This window comes from Zootermopsis nevadensis, unplaced genomic scaffold (assembly GCF_977971745.1).
Source record: "Zootermopsis nevadensis isolate Lab colony 2312 unplaced genomic scaffold, Znev_1.0 Znev_ptg000008l, whole genome shotgun sequence".
In the NCBI taxonomy this organism is placed as follows: domain Eukaryota; kingdom Metazoa; phylum Arthropoda; class Insecta; order Blattodea; family Termopsidae; genus Zootermopsis; species Zootermopsis nevadensis.
Window position 1 is genome coordinate 10,243,592 of NW_028259140.1, and position 24,803 is coordinate 10,268,394.

The 24,803-nt window shown below is 38.8% G+C and overlaps 1 protein-coding gene and 1 long non-coding RNA gene across 3 annotated transcripts in view; one reads left to right on the forward strand and one right to left on the reverse strand.

The window, feature by feature from the left end:
- LOC110832912 (uncharacterized) overlaps positions 1–24,450 on the reverse strand; it is a 110,107-nt gene extending 85,657 nt beyond the window's left edge. Inside the window, exons 1-3 of the long non-coding RNA XR_015534151.1 lie at positions 23,596–24,450; positions 18,748–18,900; positions 5,158–5,442 (exon numbers count right to left, since the gene is read on the reverse strand). This is a non-coding gene — a long non-coding RNA (uncharacterized LOC110832912). The remainder of the gene's footprint in view (positions 1–5,157; positions 5,443–18,747; positions 18,901–23,595) is intronic.
- Positions 1–24,803, forward strand: part of LOC110832906 (uncharacterized) — a 181,712-nt gene that overhangs the window by 151,869 nt on the left and 5,040 nt on the right. The window contains exon 3 of one of the 2 annotated variants that reach the window (XM_022070364.2): positions 18,828–18,925. In XM_022070364.2, the coding sequence (XP_021926056.1) occupies positions 18,828–18,925 (98 nt within the window). The remainder of the gene's footprint in view (positions 1–18,827; positions 18,926–24,803) is intronic. The other variant, XM_022070365.2, reaches the window with a different exon arrangement.

Below are 24,803 nucleotides of genomic sequence, written 5' to 3' on the forward strand. Positions count from 1 at the left end.
TTAAAATTTAAAATATTAAATGATGTTCTTTATCGAAATATTCGATTTTAAATTTTAAATGTTAATTATTGTAATATTTTAATATTTAATAAGAATTTATTGTGATTAGACGGACAAGATTTAAATAATATATATTTATTATATCACAATATGACGCAACTTTACCATCTCATGAAAAGTTATTAATGATTGGAATAGCCAATCCCACTATAGACAGAACTTGCCGTCTTAGACGAAGAGATTCACAGTCTTACTAATGAATGAATGGTTGCATCACCTTGTAGTCAGTCTGTAGAAGTTTACCGGCATTTCAAAGTTGCTTGCTGCCTCCGTCATCCGTCGATTGGTGATGGAGGCAGCGACTACCTCTGAAACGTCGGTAAACTTATACCAGACTACACGGTGCTACAAACTGACTACAACCCTCGGACTGACGTTTGTATTGAATTCTGTGCAGGTTTCGTAATGAGTTTCTGCTTATTTATTCCATTATGATTTTTAATATTGCCTAATGGGCGTAGATGGGAGGATAATATCGAAATTGACCTAAGAGAAGTTTTGGTCTAGTGTGACGATGTCATTCAGTTCAGGGTAAGTACTATACGGCATTCCAAGTAAGTTGAGAAGTGATGTAAACAAAGTCGTGAAGGGGGAAGTGCTGTTCCCGCTTCTGGCTTTATGTGTCATTTCAGATTACTGTTTTTTTAAATGATTAAATAGCAATTACATTACTCTTTGCAGTTTTAACGATTTTGGAACGTCATGTTGGAAGGTATTAATGACTTGAAGTGTTAAATGTTACAGTTAAAGATGTTGTTTAAGTGTTTCTTTATATACATACAGCTTGGGGAGGGTGCATATTTATTGGAACAGCGCGGTATTCAACAAATTCAAGGACTACGCGTAAGGAAAATATTCTTTCTTGAGTTGTGTGAGTTATAGCAGTAATTTTTGTCAAGTAAAATTATCAAGTAAGAGTTTGTTTGTTCGTGGGTGTTGAGAACGTGTTTAATTTAGTAAATTGGCAAAGAACATTTCAGTGATAGGGAAAGTACCAGAATGATAAAAGCATATATTTTCAAGACGGATAGTAGTAACATTTCTACCACGTGCTTCAAAAGGAGTAGGGGAAAGGAGAATTTGTTTAGACCGCCCATCAACTTTGCTGGGTTACGGTAGATAGCAGGATTACGTGAACACGGAACTGGGCCTTACAGTCCAATGAAAAGCGAGAAATTTCACATGAGTTACTATAAATATCTTAAGAATTAATTCGCTCCATGAAGTTAATTCTTTTTAATCTTGCATTTTATATGTCATCGTCTCTGCATAGAATATGTTAGTTGGTCGTGTCGTTGCACTTTGTGGTACAGATGACCTAAGGAACTTATGATGACTCTTAGTTTTGGCACGTAGGGACAAGAAAACCTGTTCCCATTTTTTGATAAACAGACGTAAAGCAGTTTAGATAGAGGATCTACCCAAGCGTAATTCTCCTAGGACCACGAGGTGAATGACTGCAATGGAGTGTACCCAGCTGTCACAGAGTTTTAACCTAAATAGAATAAAATTTACGGACGTTTCAGAGGTACTTCCAGCCTCCGTAGATATAATGATGAAGGCTGTAAGCACGTCTGAAACGTCGGTAAACTTCTACCAGACTATACGACTCAACATCCCAGAAGACAGTCCTCTTCATACCGCCGTGAGAACATTAGTTCTCTCATACAGGGAACTGTAACTATCGATCCAAAATACCACGTCGTTATGTTGAAGAATCCGGAAAAAGCTTCTTTTTTATAGTCTCTGCTCGGAGGTGTTTGGAATATAACGTGTAGATACGTATCTTCTTCACATAAGTGGTTAAAGAGTAGAGGAACCACCGATCCGTATGGGTATGTTTTAAAGGTTCAGAGTAGTAATAAAACATCGTACGGACTAAAATTGTAGGTTAGAATTGTGAGGGTCCAGTTAAGATTGTGATTCATGAAGCAATGGTTTCTTTGACGGAAGGACTGAGAAATGCCTCTGGGTTAACGCGGTTATTTAGAATTCGTGATCGTTGAAGTACGTTAACACACTTTGTTTACGAGGACTTTATATACTGACTGCACGTGCTCAAGCAGAATTAAAGCAGTTAACGTTAAAAATACAGAATAATTGTTATAAAACTTGAAAAACTCATGCTTAATTACAGATGTCTGATATAACACCATGACGTCTTGCGGTTTGGTAGTCAAACAAAGTCTGTCAGGTAATTTAATTTGTCCACCTATCCTTGGAACACACTTCAATGAATTTCACGTGGTTCTTCAAGAAAGTGATAAATCTAATTACACGAACTTTGTATAGCAAAACATGTCCGCACATAAGGGAGAAGTTAAATTCGTTCAAATATTTGGTTTCAAGGGAAGATGCCATTCGGAAGACAGACGCAGATTGGAGGACAATATTAAAATGAATTTTAGGAAAATGTGGAGATGTGAATTGGATTTATGTGAAGCATGGCAGGGACCAGTGGAGGGCTCTCGTGATCACGGTAATAAACCTTTGGGTTCCATAAATGACGTGGAACACCAATCCAACGTTCCTTGGAATCTCTGCCTCCATCATCAGTGTTGATGTTAACCCCGATGATGGAGGCAGAGACAGGCTCCGAAAAGTTGTATTGGAATTTTACACTCGCACGGCTGTGCCTGAGACATTTAAAGGGCAATTTCTTAGGTTTCACTCTTCGGATATGTAAGTCAATACACTAACGAAATACCTTGCATTGCGGCTTTGGTAGGATCAACCTGTTCAAATTCCTTACAAATTTGCATTTAGCTGTAAACTCAGTCTTCGATTATGAAGATTTGCATTACGAAATTTCGCTCAAAGTACTTGTTTAATGACGCGTATACCAACCGCTTGACTCGTCATCCGAACGCGAAATCGCTCATCCGAAATATTCCGAACGAAATGGAACACGTTCTAACGAAAATGTAAACGAACTACGCAACATCGCCCAATCAGTGAAATCAGGGGAACTATACGAGTCACTTTGCCTTTGGTGTGCATTTTTGTATTTTTTTATAAAATTAATAAATCTGATATGGTTCTGTTGCGTGGTTGTTTCGCTGCAGGCAGGAACACTTGATTTATATTTTTCGTCAATTTTCTATCGGTCGGGAACGCAACCCTAAATTATAACACTGCGCTTATGGGACGTCGCAACTCGCTTTACGAACTGTTTCCAGGAACGTAACAGCGGGGACCACCAGTGTTAATACATTAAAGACAAGAGTTCGTGAATTTGAATTTTATGCCTTTATTGTAAATTATCTTAATGTCAGTATGTGAGCTGGTGGAAAAAATGGGGCTGTTATGTTTAATGCTCATATTTAAAAAATGACAAATTTATGTAAATATCACATTAATCCCATAAAGTTTTAGGCCTGTGATACTTATTTTTTATCTGTCTTGTTGGTTTTATGAGCAGTGTCATAAACTTTCCTTTTACGCTTCCAGCCTAATGTGTAAAAGTGTTCATTTGGGCTTGCCCATCGTCTAAATTATAAAATTAGGAAGATGGACATAAATCCCATCTGTTGGGCTCCCTGGTTAAGGTAGCCTCTTCCCGTCTCTCACCTGATGACGAAAGCAGAATACAGTTTTCTAAACGTAATTTTATAGTTTTATAATTTAGATGAATGACAAAGAAAAGTATAACAATTTTACAAACAATAACACACCATCGTAAAAAACCTTACAGCACAGACTTCTAATTTAATGCATTCCCAATTCCACAGAGAACAAAAACTCGTAAAGTGAAGCAGTTGTTTCATTGAGTCGTTGGTCTCAATTTGAGAAAGATTATTCATCTGATAAGTTACAAGTTGTAGGATCGTAGACACGAGCTTATTTATTCTGTTATCGTTTCTTCTTTGCCACGAGTGTTACGGATGTCAGGATGTTTGTGAATGGAGTACAGAAGGGAGGTCATGGCGACCTGTCACTTTTAGTGACTGCTCGCTTTGGGGGACTGAATACAATAAATCAAATGCCATAACAAAGGCCGTAGAAATCGATCTCGGAAGTTCGTTTGCTTGTGACTACCGATTTCCGAAAATTAAAACATGTTAATTTTATTTAAATGCGACTAAAGATAAGATTTAAGGTTCTCACGACGGTGGGTATGAAGATGGATGTCTTCTAGGATGTTGCGTCGTGTTAGTGTAGCAGAGGTTTACCGACGTTTCAGAGGTTCATGCTGCCCTCATCATCGGAGCGATGAGTAAGCAGTGCGCGGCTACCAGACTACACGCCGCAACATCCCATAAGACAGCCATCTTTGTGGCTAAAGATGTTCTTCATCAGGCTCTATCAGATGAAATATATTGAAGGAAGGCTTTTCGATCTCGATACGCTACATTTTGCGTCAAAAGAGTCTGTTACGAAGACTCATTGCGGAGATAAAAATTGTCGTGCACTTTCACGAAAATCAACAAAGCAGAAAAAGTCTCTGACAAGTCGACTGCCTTGAAGATGGAGACAGCAAGCATCTCCGAAATGTCGGTAAACTTAAACCAGGCTACACAGTTCAGAAACCCAGAAGACAGCTAGCTTCAACCACTGTATTCATTATAACTTGGACTGCCAAGCGACTAAATCCAGATGTTTTCTGAAAATTGATCGCATAGGATTGACTGACTGACTAGATGGCTTACGGAAATCGAAGGTCCATCACCGAATTAACCAAAGCTCTCCGCCGGACCCTGTCCTGGGCCAACAAAATCCAGTCTCCTTCAACTCCTATCTCCCACAGATCCCGCTTGACATTATCCTCCCATCTACGTCTAGGTCTCCCCAGCGGTCTCTTCCCCTCAGGCTTCCCAACCAACACCCGGTGCACACCTATTGTCCCATCCATGCGCGCTACATGCCCCGCCCATCTCATTCTTCTCGACTTAATCACCCTGACAATATTGGGGGAGGAGTACGGATTTTTAAGCTCATCAATATGCAGTTTTCTCCATGTCCCATCGTCTTCTCTCTTAGGCCCGCTCATCAGCCGTTGATTAAAGAATAAATCGATTACACAAACCGATTAGTTTTAACTCGTCGTAAGAATCTTGACAACATCTCAGTTCCAGATATAAGTAATTCAGCACTTACCTTTAATTGTAAACGCGCCCCAAGCAGTGTGACACGCCACTGCTCCAGCGGTGTCGACCGGAGCATCGGAAACGACGTGACTAATGGCTGCAATACCTGCAGGGGGTGTGGTTGGGTCCTGTCAATGTTCCCGTCATCTCGTTTTGGTGTCTTCTTCTTGTTGGTTCGAAACAGCTCGTTGCAAGAGCGGATGAGACTGCTCTGATGACGGACATCCAACAGTCAACCCGAGTCTGGTGATGAATTATGAACCGCTGCTTTCAATTAGCACATCCGTACACACTGCTGCAAAGGAAAAGGCGTTGGAAATTAACATTTATATGATTACTAGTGCGCAGGTAGCTTCATATGTTGCACTTTGTTTGCTAATGTGTCATTTGACGACGACTTCTTACGCCACCGAAGATACACGATGTAAGATGGTTACAATGTTACATGATTGATCGGCAAGTTGTAACGCTTTAACGTGTCATTAAAGAAAGTTAAATCTTGTGTTTCGTCTACTTATGTAAAAATATAGCTATTTTTATCGTCTTAATGTTTCGCTTAAGAACTCATTAGACAAACGAAGCTGTATTTGCTTGTCGAAAGCTGGTCTTATTCCTGACAATAACTCTTGCCATTGAAGACTCTGGTATCATAAACACTTATATTGTCATGTAAACATCAAGTAAGTACCTGTTCTGAACTGAAGCTCAGTCATTGAGACACAACATTATCAAACATTACCTCATGCAACAAATTCTATTTTGTGTTGCTAATAGTCTATGAACCTGGGGAGACCTAGACGTAGATGGGAGGATAATGTCAGGCGGGATCTGTGGGAGATAGGAGTTGAAGGAGACTGGATTTTGTTGGCCCAGGACAGGGTCCGGCGGAGAGCTTTGGTTAATTCGGTGATGGACCTTCGGGTTCCGTAAGCCATCTAGTCAGTTAATAGTCTATGAACAGGTCAGGAAATTCTCGGCCTCTTATGGAACCAAAACGTTTATGTAGTGATCATAACGACTTGTCGCTGGTTCGTATGCAGGGTCGGATGAATCCAATCTACTGTGAGGTTTGAGGTTCTCACGGCAGAGAATATGAAGATGACTCATCTAGGTTGTTGCGTCGTGTAGTCAAAAAATGCTCAACACTTATCCCTTCACCCTTTGAAGCACAAAGCTCATTTAAGTCCCACGTTCCTACCGTGACCTCGACTTACTAAACTTATTGATGAGTGGGACATTTTTCAGTTTCCCTCCAACATGCAGGAGTTGAAGCCCTAGATTTTCCAAAGTTTATTTTCTCCCATTGAATAAATTTTCTTCGAATTTTCCGATGGTCACAATAGAAGTGTCGTGAAAAGATGCTGATAACTTAATTTTTGTGAGATTTAAAATTCAAGGTCCACAAAAATTAATTTTGTAAAACTTCTTTTATAGATATTGAATATTTGTCAAAGTAGTCGTTTGTAGTATGTGGAAACAATATGGCGGTACGGCGAAAGTGACAGACATATTTAGCTTTCGGAATGATGGCGGTAGACACTGAACCACTGAAGCAAGGAACATCGCATTATTATTGGTCGTCTGCTACTTTTCTTTTAAGAACAGTAGACTATGGACAAATCAGTCATGTATAGACCCACCATCATCGGAACTTATCAGAAAAAGCGCATAGAAGTTTGAATGGAGATTTTGTTAACATAAAGAAACATGGCGACTGTGTGAAACTTTAAAGGTACATTACATTAGTCTTATGTAACAGTTGTAATCTGTAAGCTAACTAGTCAAAACCGGGTACAGTAATTCCATCCCTACCACATATTATTCAGTGTTCTGTCTTACGACAGGTCCATTGCTCTGCCCAAAAAGAGCTCTCCAGTTGTCCCTATTCTCAGCTTCTCGTTTTAATTCCTAGAACTTCATCTTCTCCCTACCACATATAACGAAAACTTTAAAATAAGGAGACATTACTAAGGTCTTCCCATAATTTTTTTTTTAAATACAGGTGCTAAGGAAAAATATTTTGTAGCGGGATATGCAAAATATCATTTCCACAACCACCATTGTTAATTAACTAAGTCACTTCTTCTAAGCCAGTAATAATCATTAGCATGGATAACAGTAGACAGTGAATATTAATTCCTCCGAAGTTCAAGCGTCATATAGCGATATTAGGCAAAGTTTTGAACTTTGGCTCAAAGACGAAAGATACTTAGCGCAATATATTGTTGTGTTTACTCATGTAAAAGATACAATATATTTTTGTTGAACTATATTCTTTTCTCTAAGTTTTGAAAGGCGTTAACGGAGTGTGTAAAATTTAGTTTATTTTAAAGTGTATGAAAGACGTATGGCAGTTCTTTTATAATAAGACCATGACTTCATTATGCATTCAACCTTTCCAACTACGAAGTGACACAATGATCATTATACATATCGAAAAATGAAAGAAAGAACTCCACGTGACAAACTTGTACGGGTGGCAGGCACAATGAAGGGTGTGTCGGCCATAGTGACTTTGACCATCAGATGGGAGGGTGGAAAGGGAGAACCAAGAGGGTTGTTTCTTTATTCGGGTTATTTGTTGATGTGTCCGACTGTCTACAAGACAGCAACAGAAGAAAGCGATAACAGACAAGAACCTAATAGACCAGCGCCCTTTTGTGCGTGACATACAACCCTTTGGAGCCCTGTGGAAATTACACACCAACTTGTTCAAATAAATTTATTATATTTTGCACACGAAATTTAAGTTCTCACGGGGGCGAATACGAAGATGGCTGTCTTCTGGGTTGTAGCGCCATGAAGTCTAATTCAAGTTTACGATCGTTTCAGAGGTCCCTGCTGCCTTCATCATCAGGGCGATGATATCACCGTCATATCCCTGATTATGGAAGCAGCAAGGACATCTACATTCCCGAATTCAGCCACCTTAGCAACAACCAAATTATACTTGTAATGATTATGGGTTGTATTTTCTTTGAGGTACGGACTGAAGGTGTTGATCTTATTAAGACTAGCTTCGGGGGTTGTATGTACAAAGTTCCAGGCTTCCTGTCTGATATTTGTCTTGTTCTCACTCGCGATGGAAAACACGACAAGGCGACACTCAAAAGAAAGCAAAAGCAAGGAAGTCTTCGCCAAAACGGAAAAAAAGAATATTGAACTGAACACGCATGACATTATCTTTGATCATTACGACCAATTTTAATTAATGCCATAGTGAATGTTCATCAAAGTGAGATAAAATCCATTTTTCAAACTTATTTCTTTCTGTTTATTCAAGGGAACTAAAAAGTCAATTTGCGCAAACGTTTTTGTCAATCCGCATTTGAGATCAACCCAAAAAGAGTTCTTACGCTGTCATGTCAAGTGAACAACAAAAATGTCCGGTCTAAACAGGATCTGAAAAATTTCAACAGTCTTTCACAAAATTCTTTAATTAAAATCGAATTATCCGTTTTCGAGTTGATTCAAGCTTACAGTGGCATATGACCACACTTTTCCCGCCGCCTAAAGCAGACATAACTAGAAAAAAATATTAAACCGGGTGTTCCAACTCCTATTCCCAATGTTATTTGTTATTTTCGCCATCATAATCGCCACCAGCTCCAGGTAATAAACTGAAAAGGTCTCTTCCAGCTTCATAACTCCTGTTTCTATATTACCCTGGCGTCCTAGTAATTAGCTAGTGGCGCAGTATTTAAAAGGCCCCGGGAACATGACCATCGCGTAGCCTTGACAAGGGGACTGTTCGAGCAGAATGAGACAGGAGGAAGTGAATGAATAAATGTAACGAAGAAGGTGGTAATGTGGCTCGTGGTCAACTCAAGTGACGGTGGTTGTGAATTCTGCAAGATTTTCCCATTAATTTATACTGGAGTCTAAAGGCGCAACTGCAGAGATATGACCACTCATTCAAGAGTTTGTGTGGACGTCGTTTCGCGACGAGACTTACGAAATGTGCGAATTTAAATAGTTAATTTTCGAGCGAAAACACGTACGAATCTTCTGTTTTCACAGCATTGCGTACAGTTACGTAATAGACCACGAAAAAGCGGTGACAGTGAACAGTAATTACGAAATCTCTGAATTTTGAATTTCATCATGCAGAATGAGATCAACAGTGTGGTAAATTGTTATTACTCCACGTTCTGGTACTGGTAAATTATTGTCGGAAGAAAATGAGGCTTTCATTCATTGAAAGTTGAACCCAAAACGTATATACGCCACATTATCTGTCTTACTAAACTTCTGTTTAAAAGATTTAACGCACATCAAGTAATGTTATATTTTATTAAAAAATTATTTAGAATTTTGATATAATTGTTGAGAATGGTCTATACGGATTTTCTGTAGACCTGGAGGATAAATTATTGTCCTCGCAATGGAAACTTTACTCAGAAATGGCTTTGAGTTTCTTTTACCGATATACACAGCTTTAGGCTATAAAGACTGGCATCTTCAATTTAACTCATTTATATCCTGAAGACGGAGGATATTCGTTACTCTGAAACGTTGGTAAACACAAGACTACGAGAAATCACAGCCCAGAATAAGAAATTATACATCATCAGCGCCGTGTGGACCTAAGATATCAGGTGAAGAATAAGTTTGATTTTGAAATCAGTGTTACGGAATGAAAAGTGATTCCAGATGTAATGAATTACGAAACAACGCATAGAATTAATAAAGATGCTTCATTCTTCGAGCAGTCGGTGTTCCTGAATTCCAGGCTGAACTATAATTTCTGTGACATTCATGACACTAAATTTTAAGGCTGCTGACTTGTAGGAGGAAATGGGTTCCTGGGATCATTGTCTCTTGCGGCACAGTGTAGCTATTGTCTGCGCTGAGTGCAAATAGTGGCTGTTTGCTTATTCGGTGCTTATTCGTGAAGCTGATCGTTGCGCAAGACTCCTGTGGGTTGCGAGGTTCACATTTCATTTACTGCTAAGTATGGTTCGTTTAACATTCTGAGCAGTAGCCAGCCTATTTCAACAATACGATGCATTTTATTCGCAAGTTCTCCAATGATTTTGCACATTCTAAGCTGTCACTCGCAATAAATACCGAATCCAAAACTTCCGGACGCAAGTCATCATTTTGCCCTTTGTTCTGGTTCGTCCCATAGAAACTTTGGGTTTTCAGTTTCCTACCTGGGAAAAAATTTACGCGACTAATTTTGACTGTTTAGATTTTGAGGTTCTCACGGCGGTGAGTAGGAAAATGGCTGTCTTCTGGCTTGTAGCGCCGTGTAGTCTGGTTGTTTGGTGAAATGCTACCAGACTACACGGCGCTACAACTCAGAAAAAAACCATCTTAATTTTACGACACGTTATTTACCACAGGACCACAGACATGCATTTCTAATTGAGAAGCTTAAGAAACCTCTAACCTATCAGGTAAAAACAACGTTTAGTGTTTTCTCGTTCCATGGTTATTCAGATGAGAGCTTTTACGCAGTTCCGCTGCCCTTCAAAAGTGCCCTGGACACAAGAACGCATGTAACTTCCCTCTCTCATTCTTATAACAAATAATAAAAGCACGTTAATTCTGACAAAACTGGGATAAAACAGACATAATTATGAGGAGATAAATATTTACATCTCTGGTATAATAAGTTTAGGAATCTGAAGTACTAAAATTTTTATTTCTGTACAGTGATTTTTCATAACAACTGCTGACATGAAATGCTTTTCACATTTTTCTCAGGACAGTAGCCTCTTCAGAAGAGACCTTGACCCATATCTTCCATTTATTTCCTGCCCGGTGTATTGCTGTGATGTTAATTCCCCGACATATTAAAAAACACAGTTCTTTATGAGCAGCCGAAAACTCATCGCCCGTACGTCACTCTTTCACTCATACCTACGCTGATTATACGTATATAATGAACGCTGCGTTGTTGGAAATATTTTGTGTGTTTTGCGACTACGATTTACGCTGCTGAAGAACAGCGGCCATACGATAACATACTATTTAAACCGGACATTACGAACAATGGAAATGAGGCAGCCAGCTACTAAGAACTACCGCTGGGAAATGTTTACTTTGTGGAACGTAATGGTATACCTTGTCTACTGCCCCTCAGACCCCTTTGACCTCCATACCTTTTATTTCCAACAGTCCTCAGACGCACAGATTCGTCCCGACTACATCTGGCTTTTCAACCCCATAAGCAACAAGAAGTTGTAAGACTGTGTGATTATTTTAGGGAATGTTTCTGAAAAAGGAGAATGTAGAATGAAAGAAAAAGTAAGTGGCCACGTATGTTTGAAGATCAGAAAGTTGCGTTCACTGTCTGCAAAGATACATTTTATTAGTGGCCGCGTGGGTATAAAAAGACTGTAACGCGGAAACTGTGATAACGTATTTTCTGTCCGAAAATTTGCATTGAGAAACAGAATTTCCACAAGAATTTTTGAATGTTTGTTGGAGTCTAATAATTACAAACATCCCGTGCTCTGCGTTGGAAAATATAACCTACTATCAGAGCAGGTAACACGTTATTACTAAATGTATTCTGAATTAGACTTTTAGACACTCAGCGTTAAACTTCAAGACTAGGGTACGCACTCTGATGATGGAGGCAATACGTACCTCTGAAACGATGGTAAACTTCTACCAGACTGTGTACACGGCGCAATACCCACAAGACAACCATCTTCATTATCGACGACGTGAAAATCTTAAATCCTGCTTAAAATAACACTGGTCTCGATTTACAGAGTGGATTAAGAAACTAATAACCAACGAATCTACACTGTGCGTTAGAGGTCGCGAGAGAAATGCTGACACTTGCGCAAAAAACTGATTTTGGTCGTACGAGATGGACTCGTCCGAAGCACGCGCTAGAGGGGTGTCAGCTTTAGTTGGTTTGTAGCTCTAGCTGTGGTTAGTTCGGTGCGTCACCGCAGCTGAGGCTGTGCGACCCCCACTACAACTGAACTCCCCTCTCTCGGCTTACACATCGCGCATTTAGGTGCCACGACTACTCGCACGAACTATACCCGGTACAAACTTGCCGAGCACTCAATGCTGACCCAGTTATGCACGTCTGAGCTAATCAATCGGGGGAGGGGGGAGACGGTGAAATGAGGGAGGAGGCTGTTAAAACATTCACAGAAGCAGTTAACGGTGTTAACATGCGGATGGCTTATGCCGAGACTCTCAATTAAGGTAGTAGATTCCTCCGAGTGAAACAGGATATTGAACTAAATGTTTCGTCGCGACATGAGAAAAATTTGTGGATCCAAGTGTAATTATGTTCTGCGGTATTTAATTTAACATGTAATTATATTCAATTACAATTAAAGACCGTTATTATACGTTCACTGCTTGGAATTCCGTTCGCAGTAATTCGTATACAGAAAAAAAACTCAATTAGACAGGTACAAAACTAATAGGTTTGTAATATATTTTATATAACTATTTCAATATAGGCCTTTTATTAGGTTATTTTTATTGCATTTTATTCTCCCTATCTCAGTTCAACATACTCGAGAAACATCGAATAGCTCTGATGAAGGAGGCAGTAAGGATTGCAATATACACAACTATAATTTTACCCATTATTTTGTATTTGATATTCTATATTATTTATATACTTTCTCCCAAATTGTTTGTCCGTAGTAAACTTTCCTAGCCCAATTTTGTCTTTCTCAAATATCTCGTTACGATGTTTTCATTGAATCGTTAAAGACTCTTTTAAAATTTAAATATTGCAAAAGTGATCTTTATTCGATATTATTTTTTTAAAATTCCAATTTCTTACTTTTCGAGTCCCCTTTACGTTTCGGCTATCATTCTGTCTTCTTCTGGCTCCTTATTGGCTATTGTATTTTCTTATCGTGCCTTAATCTTGTTTTGATACTTTTTTCTCTCACAAGTTCTGAACTTCAGTTTTAGGTTTGTTTACTCTGTTTATTTTATTATTCAATGAAAGTGTCTCTAAGTTGTTTTACCTTTTTCATTGTTGTTTACCTACGTTTGACACTCCTGCGTATGTTAATGTGTTTCTTGCTTTCCCATTTAATTTGTGACAACAGTTATCCCTTGTCTTTATTTGTGTCCGATTCTATTTAGTGCAAAGCACACGGAACTGGCTAAGGAAAACAAACATGGCACCAAATATAAATAGGACACAAATGAGGAGAACAAGAAATGACGTGTGAAAGAGGCACAAATTAAATTGAACAGCAAGAAACACAGAAGGGCTAGGAGTGTCAGAAAGTAGTATCAGTGAAAATAGACACCTCTGCAAACATAATAGAGTAAAAAGATAAAGCGCAAACAAGCCTCAAACTAAAGAATGTGACATCATTGCAGATCGCAAACACAAAAATAAATAACACCCCACACAGAGTCTCGACACGATAAAACACGTGTAAAGAGAATATGAAAAATAAAGATCAAATTGTTTAATGAAGATAAAACTGCAATAATAGACTATTTTAACAACATTGATGCAGAAAAGTATTTAAGTAGCATTTTAGAACATACTACCAGTCAAAAAAGATACCCTTGCGAGACGTTTTAAAATAATACGAAACGTTATAGCATACTTCCTTGAACATATATTACAAAACAGATTTATAAAGTGCAAAGTAAATACAAATGTGTACGTTGTATTTGACGCTGGATATAGCCTGCAGACGTGTATCTGTCGACATACAACAGAATGGTTAATATAAAGTAGGCCCTACAGCAAGAAAGCCTGCAACGTCCATCAAATTAAGGATCTGTGAGTCAATTCATTGTAATGAAGACGTACATTCACGAGACTGAGAAGCAGTCTTAGGGAAGATCGACGTAAGACCAGGATTCAAGTAGTTTTGCCTCCGAACATTAGAACCATCATCAGATTGTACAAATGCTAGCTGATCAGGATTAAGGCCCTTGCTGCTGCGTCTGTAATAAACGCCATCAACCTGGAACCTGCGGCCCTGACATCCTAGCCGTTGCCTCGTGACAGACATTCAGCTGTATTGAATATATATAATTGTCCAATTCATATATGGGGTCTTCCTCTGTGCCTACTACCTTCCACTTTTCCAAGCATTATAGATTTTTCTAGACTGTTATCGGCTCGCATGATATGACCAAAGTACTTTAGTCTTAATTTGCAGATCGTGGCCTCAAGGGAACAGTCAGGCTTAATCTGCTCCAGAACTGATCCATTTGTTCTCTTGGCAGTCCATGACACTCTTAAAAGTCGTCTCCAAGTCCAAAGCTCAGATGTATCAATTTTTCTTCTTTCCATCTTTCTCATTGTCCAGTTTTCACATCTATGAGTTACTATAGGGAAGACCATCGCTTTGATGATTTTTATTTTTGTTTTTAGTGTAATGTCCTTATATTTCACAATATTTCCAAGATTTGTCATTGCTCTTTTTTCCAAAATTATGAAGGCAGTAAATACCTCTGAAACGTCGGTCAGTTTCTACTAGACTACACGACGCACATCCCAGAAGACAGTCATCTTCTTTTGTGTTATTCGCAACAACCCACATGGGCAAGATATGTAATCGATAATTTTTCAAATATTCCCAAGCTAATTTAATGTGTAGGGTTTCGATTCTTTCCAATTCCCACTGTGTCACTGATGAAAACCAATTACCGGATGTGAGAAAACACGAATTGTTGCAGCACGATATATAAAGTTGGTAGCCCTACTCGGTTGAAAGCGACGTAAGCAAACATTTTATGCTGTTTCAGAAGGCGGTTTATTTGCAGCGAGTAAGTTTTTATTCTTTTGTTTCGACCTACAGTGGCCATCGTCAGATGTATAAGAGCTTGTGTCTATCAATTCGAGCCGTGTAAAGACGTTGATTATAGATGCCTCTGAGAAAGGAAATCGTGTTCGCACGGTATCATAATCGCGGATCACAGATTATCACAGGCCTGGATGGGCGTCGGAAATGGCCACTTATGTAATGGCCCTGCGCTACCTTAAAGACGAACCACCAGCCCTGTGTTTAACAGAGAACCAATTTTCTAACACGCAAAGCTTTCGATTCACCAACCAATATAATATTTACGAACGAGAGAAAAAGTCTGTCTTACAAGTTCAGATATCTGGAGGAGTTTACAGTATGCAACGTAAGGATACCGGAATGCATCTATTAACTGTTGATGGACGCATTAAAGTGAGGTGTCTGGTGCGTACAAGCGAATGCACTCTGTAGCGAAGTAATTCAGTTAACCACTGAAGGCATTCCACGGGCGTTTGAAAGTTTGAAATGTCAGATCCTTATCGTGTGAAGGGATGGGAAGTTGTGTGTATTCTTGTACAGGCCACGTTAATAGAGCTACATTTTTTCTTATGTTTTCATTTACTGTAATAGGGTGCATCTTTATACCCGTTACTCTGTATGTAGAAAATATTCCAGTCACTTCAGTGTAGGAAAAATAAACTATCTTTAAAATTAATCATTTTAATCCTTATAAATACGTACTTGTTACTAGCATACACGCTTAAGACTTTGAAGCCTGATGCTTATTCAAATAATACTTAGAAATTTAGTTCCTGTCTCGAAGTTCATTTGGTAAATGCTGTTCTAAGGAAATAATAGCTGTTTATTTGAGAATCATATGAAACCCATACTCTGTGAGCTAACCGCACTGTAAAAGCAGACGGTAGATACAGTTACCACTGTGCTCTTAAATGCCATGTTAACCACTGGTACTGCCTTGACAGTTTGAGATGAATCCCTAAAATTGCAATGATGTGTGTATGTCTACACAAATCTAGGAGCCAGGTTGGCGACTAGAATTTTCTGCGTATTGTTCTCAAGGCTCTTTGTCTGTGAGCATTATTATATGAAATTTTTAAACTCGCGTTGTGGAGCTCTGATAATATCGTATAAATGGCAGCTTCAGCATTGGCGAATAAATTTATACGAATGTTTGGGAATGACTCCCAGATTTGTAAGAAATTTGTGCAGTCCTCGAAACACGCTTTGCTCTTATGCAATAGACGTGTTAGTAATGAATGGAACACAATGCTGATTCATGTTTTGTGTGCCCACTATTAAATAATTAACAATCTTATAGAACTGGAATGATCAATCAAATCTGTCATCCAAATAAATAACCGTTTTCCAAATTGTTTCCTCATAAATATTTTGCATGTATTCTTTCTGTAGTAACCTTACTTGCCCACTTACCTCATGCATCTGAGGCTGTACCCATTTTAAATTAGTGAAATAATTTAATTAAACTGATACATTAGCCAGTTACTCAACTGTTTCACGTTAATGCGAAACCCGAGTTTTTAAAATTCTTGGTGGTTAAGAAGCTGCCCTAAGCAAGTTCGTGTTATTGTATGGCCGTTAACATTGGTGTCGGTGGCCATATTGAGAATTAGGGATCCTTGAGTTGATATCTTAATATACATTCAGGCCCAGTGAACTACACTAGACTTTTTTATAATCTTAGACCCTGTTCAACCTCATAAATACGTAGTGTCTATATTTTCTGGGCATCGTCCTTGTCTACGAGGTAGAATGTTGAACGTCTCTATGAATACATTATTATCTCAACCAGAATTATGTTAATAAGGATACTCTATCCACAGTGAAAATAAATAAATGGTCAGCTGTCTGATTATGGATGTCTTGTAATTAATGATTTAGGTTATTTATAGTGAGCTTTTTCTTTCAAGGGCATAAGGGTTCTCTACAACCAATGCCCTTTCCTTGTACTTCTCAGTAAGCGTACTAATTACTTCATATAAGATTAACTTTAACCCAGTTATATGAACAATTTTACACGGTCTAAGAAACTTGTGCAATAGAACTGAGTCACAGACAAATAAAGTGCTTATTTTGCATTTCTGTTCTGATTACGGATTTGTACGGATCTCAGTGAGTAACGGCTGTGCACCTTCTGGGCAATTAAATATGAAATACATCACCTTAATACTCTTGTTAATTTCAGTTACACTCAAATTCGAAGTAAGGAAATTACGTCTGCATTTAAAATTATTAATTTTCAGGACTTTTCCATCGTATTTTCTTTAAAAATCCCACGACGTTTCGGAGGGTGGTTCTGTCTCTGTCTTCAGGTGAGAGGAACCTACTCTGTTGGGTCCCTTAGATGGAGCTGGTCTCTGTCACTGAAATCTACCGTCGTCAGAACCCTTCAGAATTGAAATTACGTCTCGCCAACAAACGATTTTTCCATATCTAAAGCTTGTTGACATCAAAACTGAAACTCGTACGAACATTAACTGCGTTACGTACGTGTAGAACGAATTCGAAGGTAGTTCTGACACGACGCTGTCCCGTATCATATCTCTAGAAGTGTGTCAGACTCCTGTGACGGAGAGATCACGACTCGGTTTGACATCTGACTTTAATCAACTAACTGTCTGGCCTCGAAGCACGGCGGTAAGGAGACAACACAGTGCTGACAGCTTTATAAATTGATTTTGTTCTATTCTCCCCTACACTACCGACCGGTTCGTCCTCAGCTCACTTCTTTGACACAAAAACAAGTGAGAGTAACGAGGAACAGGATTGTTAAGTCGACGGTAAGCTTAAATTCCATGCTGGGACCGGCTAATTGCATGTGTCTCGGGTAGACGTGTCTTGGTTTATTTTGTCTTTTATTTGCGATGTGAACGTTGGACATTGTAAAACAAGGAACCGGAAATTGTAGGTTGTAGGAAGAGCTTCAGACGAGGCATTGTACCCTTTCGACAGCGCCTTAAGTTACCTACTAAAATGTTTAGCGACAGACCTCGAGAATTAGCAAGACCACGAATGAATAGCCCTGTCTTAAAACCTGTAAGCATGTCATAATTTTCAAGCATTTTATTTTCTGCCCATAGTTTCTCTGTTTCGCCTTTGTTACTGCTACATTTAAGTCGGGTTATTTTAACTCTGAAGCATACATATACGTAATCAGCCTATTATAAATTAATTGAAAGTTACATATAATATAATTATTGGTATATGCATATTATGTATTTGTTTCTCACTATTGGCTCCTTATCCCAATGAAGTTACTCAGTCAAAAGTAATATTATAAAATTTACCCTGGAACTTGAACGTTATGATACCACACATCGACATCGTCTGGTAATCACCCCTGCTTCATACTCGGGAGCTCCGGGGTTCAAATCTCGGCCAAGATTTCGGTTACCCTGACTCATGTTTATCGTTTGTGGTTTTCCCACAGTCTCTCTAGGCAAATGCCGGTAGAGTTCCTAAACTTTTCTCCAGAGACGGCTTCCTCCAACATGGTTTTCATCTCATTTATTAATTACCCTATCACTACATAGTCCAAGCTACTTACAGCGTCGTTAAATAAACTACAAATAAGTTCATGCAAATTAGACAAGAATGTTGATGGAAATTTTTCATGTTGACTCTCTCTGTTGTTAAAAGATTAGAAACATGAGCGTCAATATCCAATTAGCCTTTCAGAATGTAAATATCAACAACTGTGTTATTTCGGATGACATCGAAGTACCTCACTCTAAGTTTTTCATTATTTATATAAGTAACACGTATTTAATACAGCGTGACAGAAGCCTAATGTTTTAGCTCACGCGTCCACATTCTTATGTAATAGGGCAATGCAAATGACCTACCTCAACCAGCAATTTGTCCACCAGTTTGAGTGGGCCTTTGACCTGCATACGCCAAACTGAACTGATGCTTTTGTTTACAGGTGCTCTCCCTTGCCGCCATATTGTTCCCGCGCTCTGCTACCCAGAACAACGAATCATCCTCGGTGAATCACCCTGGCAACAAGGACCATCTGTACGTGTAGGTACAATGTGCCGCCATTTTGTATGTTCGTACAAAAGAGTTAAAATGTTCAACTAGCAACCAAAATCTACGACAAACTTAAAAACATGGCTGATTAATTTGAATGTTTTTTAAGAGCAGTAACAAGCATCATGCTTAAAACGAAATGTAAGGAAGGTTTAGTTCCAAAAATACTTCTATTTAGATAAAAACACTGAACATATAATAATAATTGTCTCGGGTGCATAGAAGTAAACGCCCTATAAAGTGGTGAATAGATGGGATAATAATTCAATTCATTTATTTAAGTGCTTGACAGCAGCCAAGCACTAAACCAGAGTACAGGATAAAATATAATAAATAATTAAATAATAATAATATCTTGAAATACAAGGACCTTCTCATAGAAATACAGAGAATGTGGAAATTGAAAGCAAAAGTAATCCCAGTAGTTATAGGAGCGACAGGAACTGTCTCCAGGTCACTTAGGAAATATTTGGCCAACATCCCGGGCGAACACGACATCAGGGAACTGCAGAAGACCGCCATTTTGGGAACTTCATACATCATTCGGAAGACGCTTTCATAAAATAAAATTATATAATACATGTGGCACTTGCTAAAAACAATATGGATCCCGGCAATAGCTGCTGCCCTATGTACCTTAGGGACAAGGTCTGTCTCGGGTACATGGAAGTACATACCCCATAAAGTGGTGAAGAGATGTGATAATAATAATAAGGGCCTCTTGGTATACGATATATAGGTTGTGAGATTTTTTTGCTGATATGAAATATGGAGGGAGAAAGTATGTAGGCCGACTTAATCGAAAGAGCTTCGAAACATGTTTCTGAATGAATGATTAAATGAATAATGTATGACATTTATGCAACGACCTTGCCAGCAGCTCAGACTGCATAACATGAATAATGGGATGATTAATATTGTAAAATAATATTGAAGTAAGCGGTCTGACCCAATTTTAGGTACTATCACAGCATTTATTGAGTGAAATCACAAAGCAATTCAGGATAACCGGTCTACGGATCGAGATCTGAACCCAGGGTATTCAGTATATGAAGGAGGAATGCTAACCACTGGACCGCTGCATTCAGTAGCTCACGTGCTGTTGCCCGAAAACAAGTACCTGATTCAAGGAGATTGAAATAACCTTGGAGCAGTTTGCATTTTATAAACGATGATTGATTTTTTGTGGTGAAACTGTTTTACGAAATCAAAAGTATATAGTCTTGTCAGTGTTATATTAGGTAAAGTTTATATTCAAGAACAAAACGAAATTTAGCTAATGAATTAGCGTTCTGGGCTCTCGGACATTCGACGGAATTCCACTGCAAGTATTTATTTATTGCTTCTTTCAATTTTAAATGTCATACGCAGTACTAGCCTTTTGTCATCTCCCAAGCTGGAGGACGACCCATTTTCGGCTGCCCGCAACTGCGGGTTTCAATAAAATGCGGTGAATTTCTTGATTATGTAAACGTATTTTAGTTCCGCTACACGTAGTTAGTTAATTACTGAATATTACTGTTATCATTACTTTATTTTTTAGAAGAACCGATTCTGTCTGAGTTAAGGTTGTATGCTATAACGTTCAAGCTTCTTGTTCGTCACATCCTTGTAACTTGCAGACTTTCAAACTGTATTTCACGTATGTGTCGGTATGTTTATGATTGTCTACACAGTTTTAGTTTTCATCATAGGTCCAGCGGTTCGTTAGTTACATCTGTCAAATTAAAGCTGGGTATTTTTCATACTGCTGTAAAATTGTTGTTTTCAAAAACGTGCCTTAAAAGCGGGATCATTTTTCGAATATATGTTTCTATATCAAATATTACGACACCATTACGTGTCACTAGTGTCGTTCCCATATCTGAAGTTACAGCATCCGCCATGATGTTACCAACTATAGAAAATTGAATGTTACTAGGTCAGAGTTTCGAGGAAAGTGGGCTACAAAACTATTTTTATACCGGATCTAAAAATTACAGTTATAATTCTCGGGGTTTTTTTTGTTTTGTAAATGCTAATATAGGACAGCGTACTCCAGAACACTCGTCGACATTATCATTTTGTTTTGGGATTTCTAGGCGAGTGTACGAAAATTGGTAGTAGGTGTCAGAGAGAAATGCCACACCCTTATCTCGATACACTGCTTACAAATAGAGTAAAAGTCGATCGGTATCTTACTCAGATATAGCTGGCTGCCATTATCGAAACTCAGCAGGATCCTTAATCAATCTGATCTTCTGCTCAAATAGAGAAAAGTTTTAAATTCGGGGGGGGGGGGGGGGGGAGAAGCAGAAATAAGATATTTTACGTTCCTCCCAAAAGATCTTAATTTGACGGTATAAAATCATAAGCACTGGAACATTTCTAACTTCAAGACAATGAAGATGATTTGAAAAATTGTTCCTAGCCCAAAAACGTTCCGTAACTGCTTCAAACCTCTTTGACCCTAAGTCTGAATTCCAAATATATAAGCAGTCGTCTCTGTGCTTAATCAAGCTTTACGCCATGAAGACATGAATATTTGGAACGGTGGAGGGAAGGTTCAAGTGTCCCATGTGCCAGGACACTGTGCGATCCCCAAAGGAGAGGCCTTAACGCGGTTGATCAAACACAAACGGTCGCTTCAAGTCACTTCATGTTGCAGATTTCTTTGTAAATTTCCATGTACTCAGAACCTGACACTGTGGTACGCCTGCAAGACTTAGCTCAAGTTACCAGCTTTGCAAGAACGCCGGAGAAGTAGTCTAATGATCACGGCGATCTTACGCCGTGAACAGTTAAATTGGGGTTGACTGTTGTCACGTCACGGACGGAGGAACAAACCAATAACTGTGCCTAAAATGACTGTCACAACACAGCTGGAACTGGTCGCAGCAGTGGAGTATCAACTTTATTGGAAAAATGAGAAGAAGAAGAAGAAGAAATATGTTTCCGTAAGAAGTGGACCAAGAAAATGAATCACCTAGATGAATCTAGTATCGCTACAATTATGAAATGTTAGTCTCAGAAGAAAGAGAAACTCATAAAAATCTCCTGAGTGTGTCAAAGAACACGAGTTTTGGCTTATACAACCATTAATCCTGAGCCACACTTCATCGACTTAATGATTTCGTTCAATTCCGGGCTGTACACTCTTTTAACGATCTTAATTTTTATATAACACAATGTGCTGTTAACCCCTCAATGTTGATTTCCTCAAGTAATTTTATGAATACCTTATCTCTCGCATTTATGTTGCAAAATTCCATAACATTTCACTTTCTACACTTTTAAAATGTGCAAATGTCACAGCTACATGTCAGCCATTTTGTGAAAATTATCTACAACAAATTTTGTTGACAAAACAAACTTTTACCTTTCAATCTGCTTCTCAATATTACCAACGAAAAAATGACAGATGTTTTCATACGTTCCAATAACCTTGAGAATCCAAGTAGTAGTTTACATTTTCCAGGTTTTTATTCAAATCAGTTAAAGTCAAGTAAGAAGCTGAACTGGTTTCGAATTCCAACAGCCCTCCGAGCAGATTTAAAATGTACGTATTATACTTGTAACACATTTCACATGAACCAAGTCGTTTCAAGTTTACTTCAGCGATTTGCATTCAAACGTATCGATTACTGCGAAAGCGGCTTTACCATTGCTTAAATCGAACCTATCCACGGGTTTGTGCAGAACGAGTTTCGGTGACCACCCCTCGAACGGTGATGGGAAAAGGCGAAGAAACCCGAGCGAACCGGGAAGTAACCGAACGGAGCAGCTGTCAACGCACGCTTTGAAGTCAGTGAAATGGGTCTAGTGTAAATGAGAATCTGCGACGTTTGTGTCCTGGCGAACACAGCTCGACCACCGACTTCAGTTTCGTCTGACGCACCGCACATAAACTCATGTCGCTGCGAAGACATTTGGAAATATAAAATAAGCGTTTCGAAACCTGGATTATGCTTCCGTCTTCAGGTAAAAAAGGAGATAAGATGACTTAGAATACAGGTCAAATTAACCAGAGGGCCCAACGCATAGACTTTCCGTCAACTTACTGTCTTTACCTGAAGAAGGTAGCAGAACCCAGCTTCCGAAACGTTGTAGTTTTTATTATTTCATATTTTTTACGAAGGACAAAGTCAAAAAAATTACGTATCACAATGCACTATCAACAGAAACATTCAAACTTCAATAACGTTTGTTTCGAACCCGATTTTACCCGTATACATTCAGTTCTTCGTGGACAGTATCAGAATTATTTATTCCATCTGAAACTGCAATGTATGAAACAACGATTTGGTCAATCCTGACTCGTGACAACCTATCGCGTTATTTGAAGCTGTAGGTTGTTTAAAAAAAGCTTAGATGAGAATTGAAAGGTTCGAAAATAAAAGTTATAATTAAAATGCTTGCTGGAAATAAATGTGGCGTGGAATGTTCGTTATTGTACTCCCTTGTGCTATTAGTATTTAAAAGCCTGTGTTAACTGAAACGTGACTGTTTACGCAACTGCCTCCATTATCATTACTGTCCGCAGAACGTTGTCATAAATGTCGGTGTTCAATGGGAATATGATTCACTGACATCAGCGCTACTATTCAAAATACTTGAATGCTGACGGGAACATGGCTAAAATAAATATACCAAGCACATTCAGAGTCATCTTATAAACATACCTAATATATATTTCCAGAATGCCATTCGTGGCGTTTATTTGTCGGTGCTGGAAAGCAGACCAAGTCGAGGAGAATCCAAACACCCACAAGTCTTCAACGGAATGTGAACGCAAAACAGAGCGTGCAATGTCAGATGTACCAGAGCCAGGGTCGGAAACCTGTTCTCGCGACTGGTAGCAGATCCTTTCTGTCTGTCTTTGGTTTGTTCAGCTGCATAGGTCGAAAGCGAGCAGCCGGTGAGTTGGTGGGACTGAAGTACGGTCTACTTATGGGTATTACTGCGTAGCGGTTTTAACCCTTTGCGGTCTCTGTCGGACTGAGGGGTTAATGTTTCTGATGTTTGCGTTTGACGAATTCGGCCGATCCGTTGTTGCCTACTAAATCTGATGTTTCAATTACAAACATGGCTCCCAGATGGCAAAACAAGGCTGTATCAGATAGTTTATACTTTAGTTCATGTTTTCATCTACAGATCGATCTTTTAGGTCAAAAAAAAATTCTGTTTGAACAAATGAAATTCGTTGAGCTCAAAAGTGGAATTCGTGGCGTGCTTACAATTATTGCTTGTGGATTTCGCTGTATTTTTTTTTTTTGCTTTGTATACTGCTTATGGTATCTTTTCGTTATTTTCCTTAGTTTATTGTATATATGTTCAGTTTTTTTAGATTTCTCACTTCGGCAATGGCTGGTCCAAGTTCAAGAATGGATGACGCCGATATTTTGGATTATTTGGATACTATACATAGTGATAGTGACATTATTCCGGAAAGTGTGTCTGATTGCACTGAAAGTGATGATGAAACGCGACCTTATGTGAAAAATGGAGTTGGAGAAACCAAATGTACACAAACATGACAGTTAATAATTTATAAACACGAAAATATTGGTGTTTATTGGGATGATGTCGGCGTAACTGGCTAAAGTTGTCAGGGTGATCGAATACATGTAAACACTGCGAGAAGTACAGTCAAAATACGTCCGTCGTGGCGTGACGCGGCACGATATCTGCATAGCTGCTGAAGCAAGAGGGGAGGATGCGGGCTGTTGTGTATTTCTCCTTGCATCTGCGCATGAGCAACCGAAAAAAAAGAGCGACAAACCTACGCCGCGACGCAAATTATTCCGCGAAAAAGGGGGGTGGGAGGGTTTCTGTTAAAAATTCAACATATTTAAAGAAATTCAGAGAAATAATATTGTATATCGCTCTG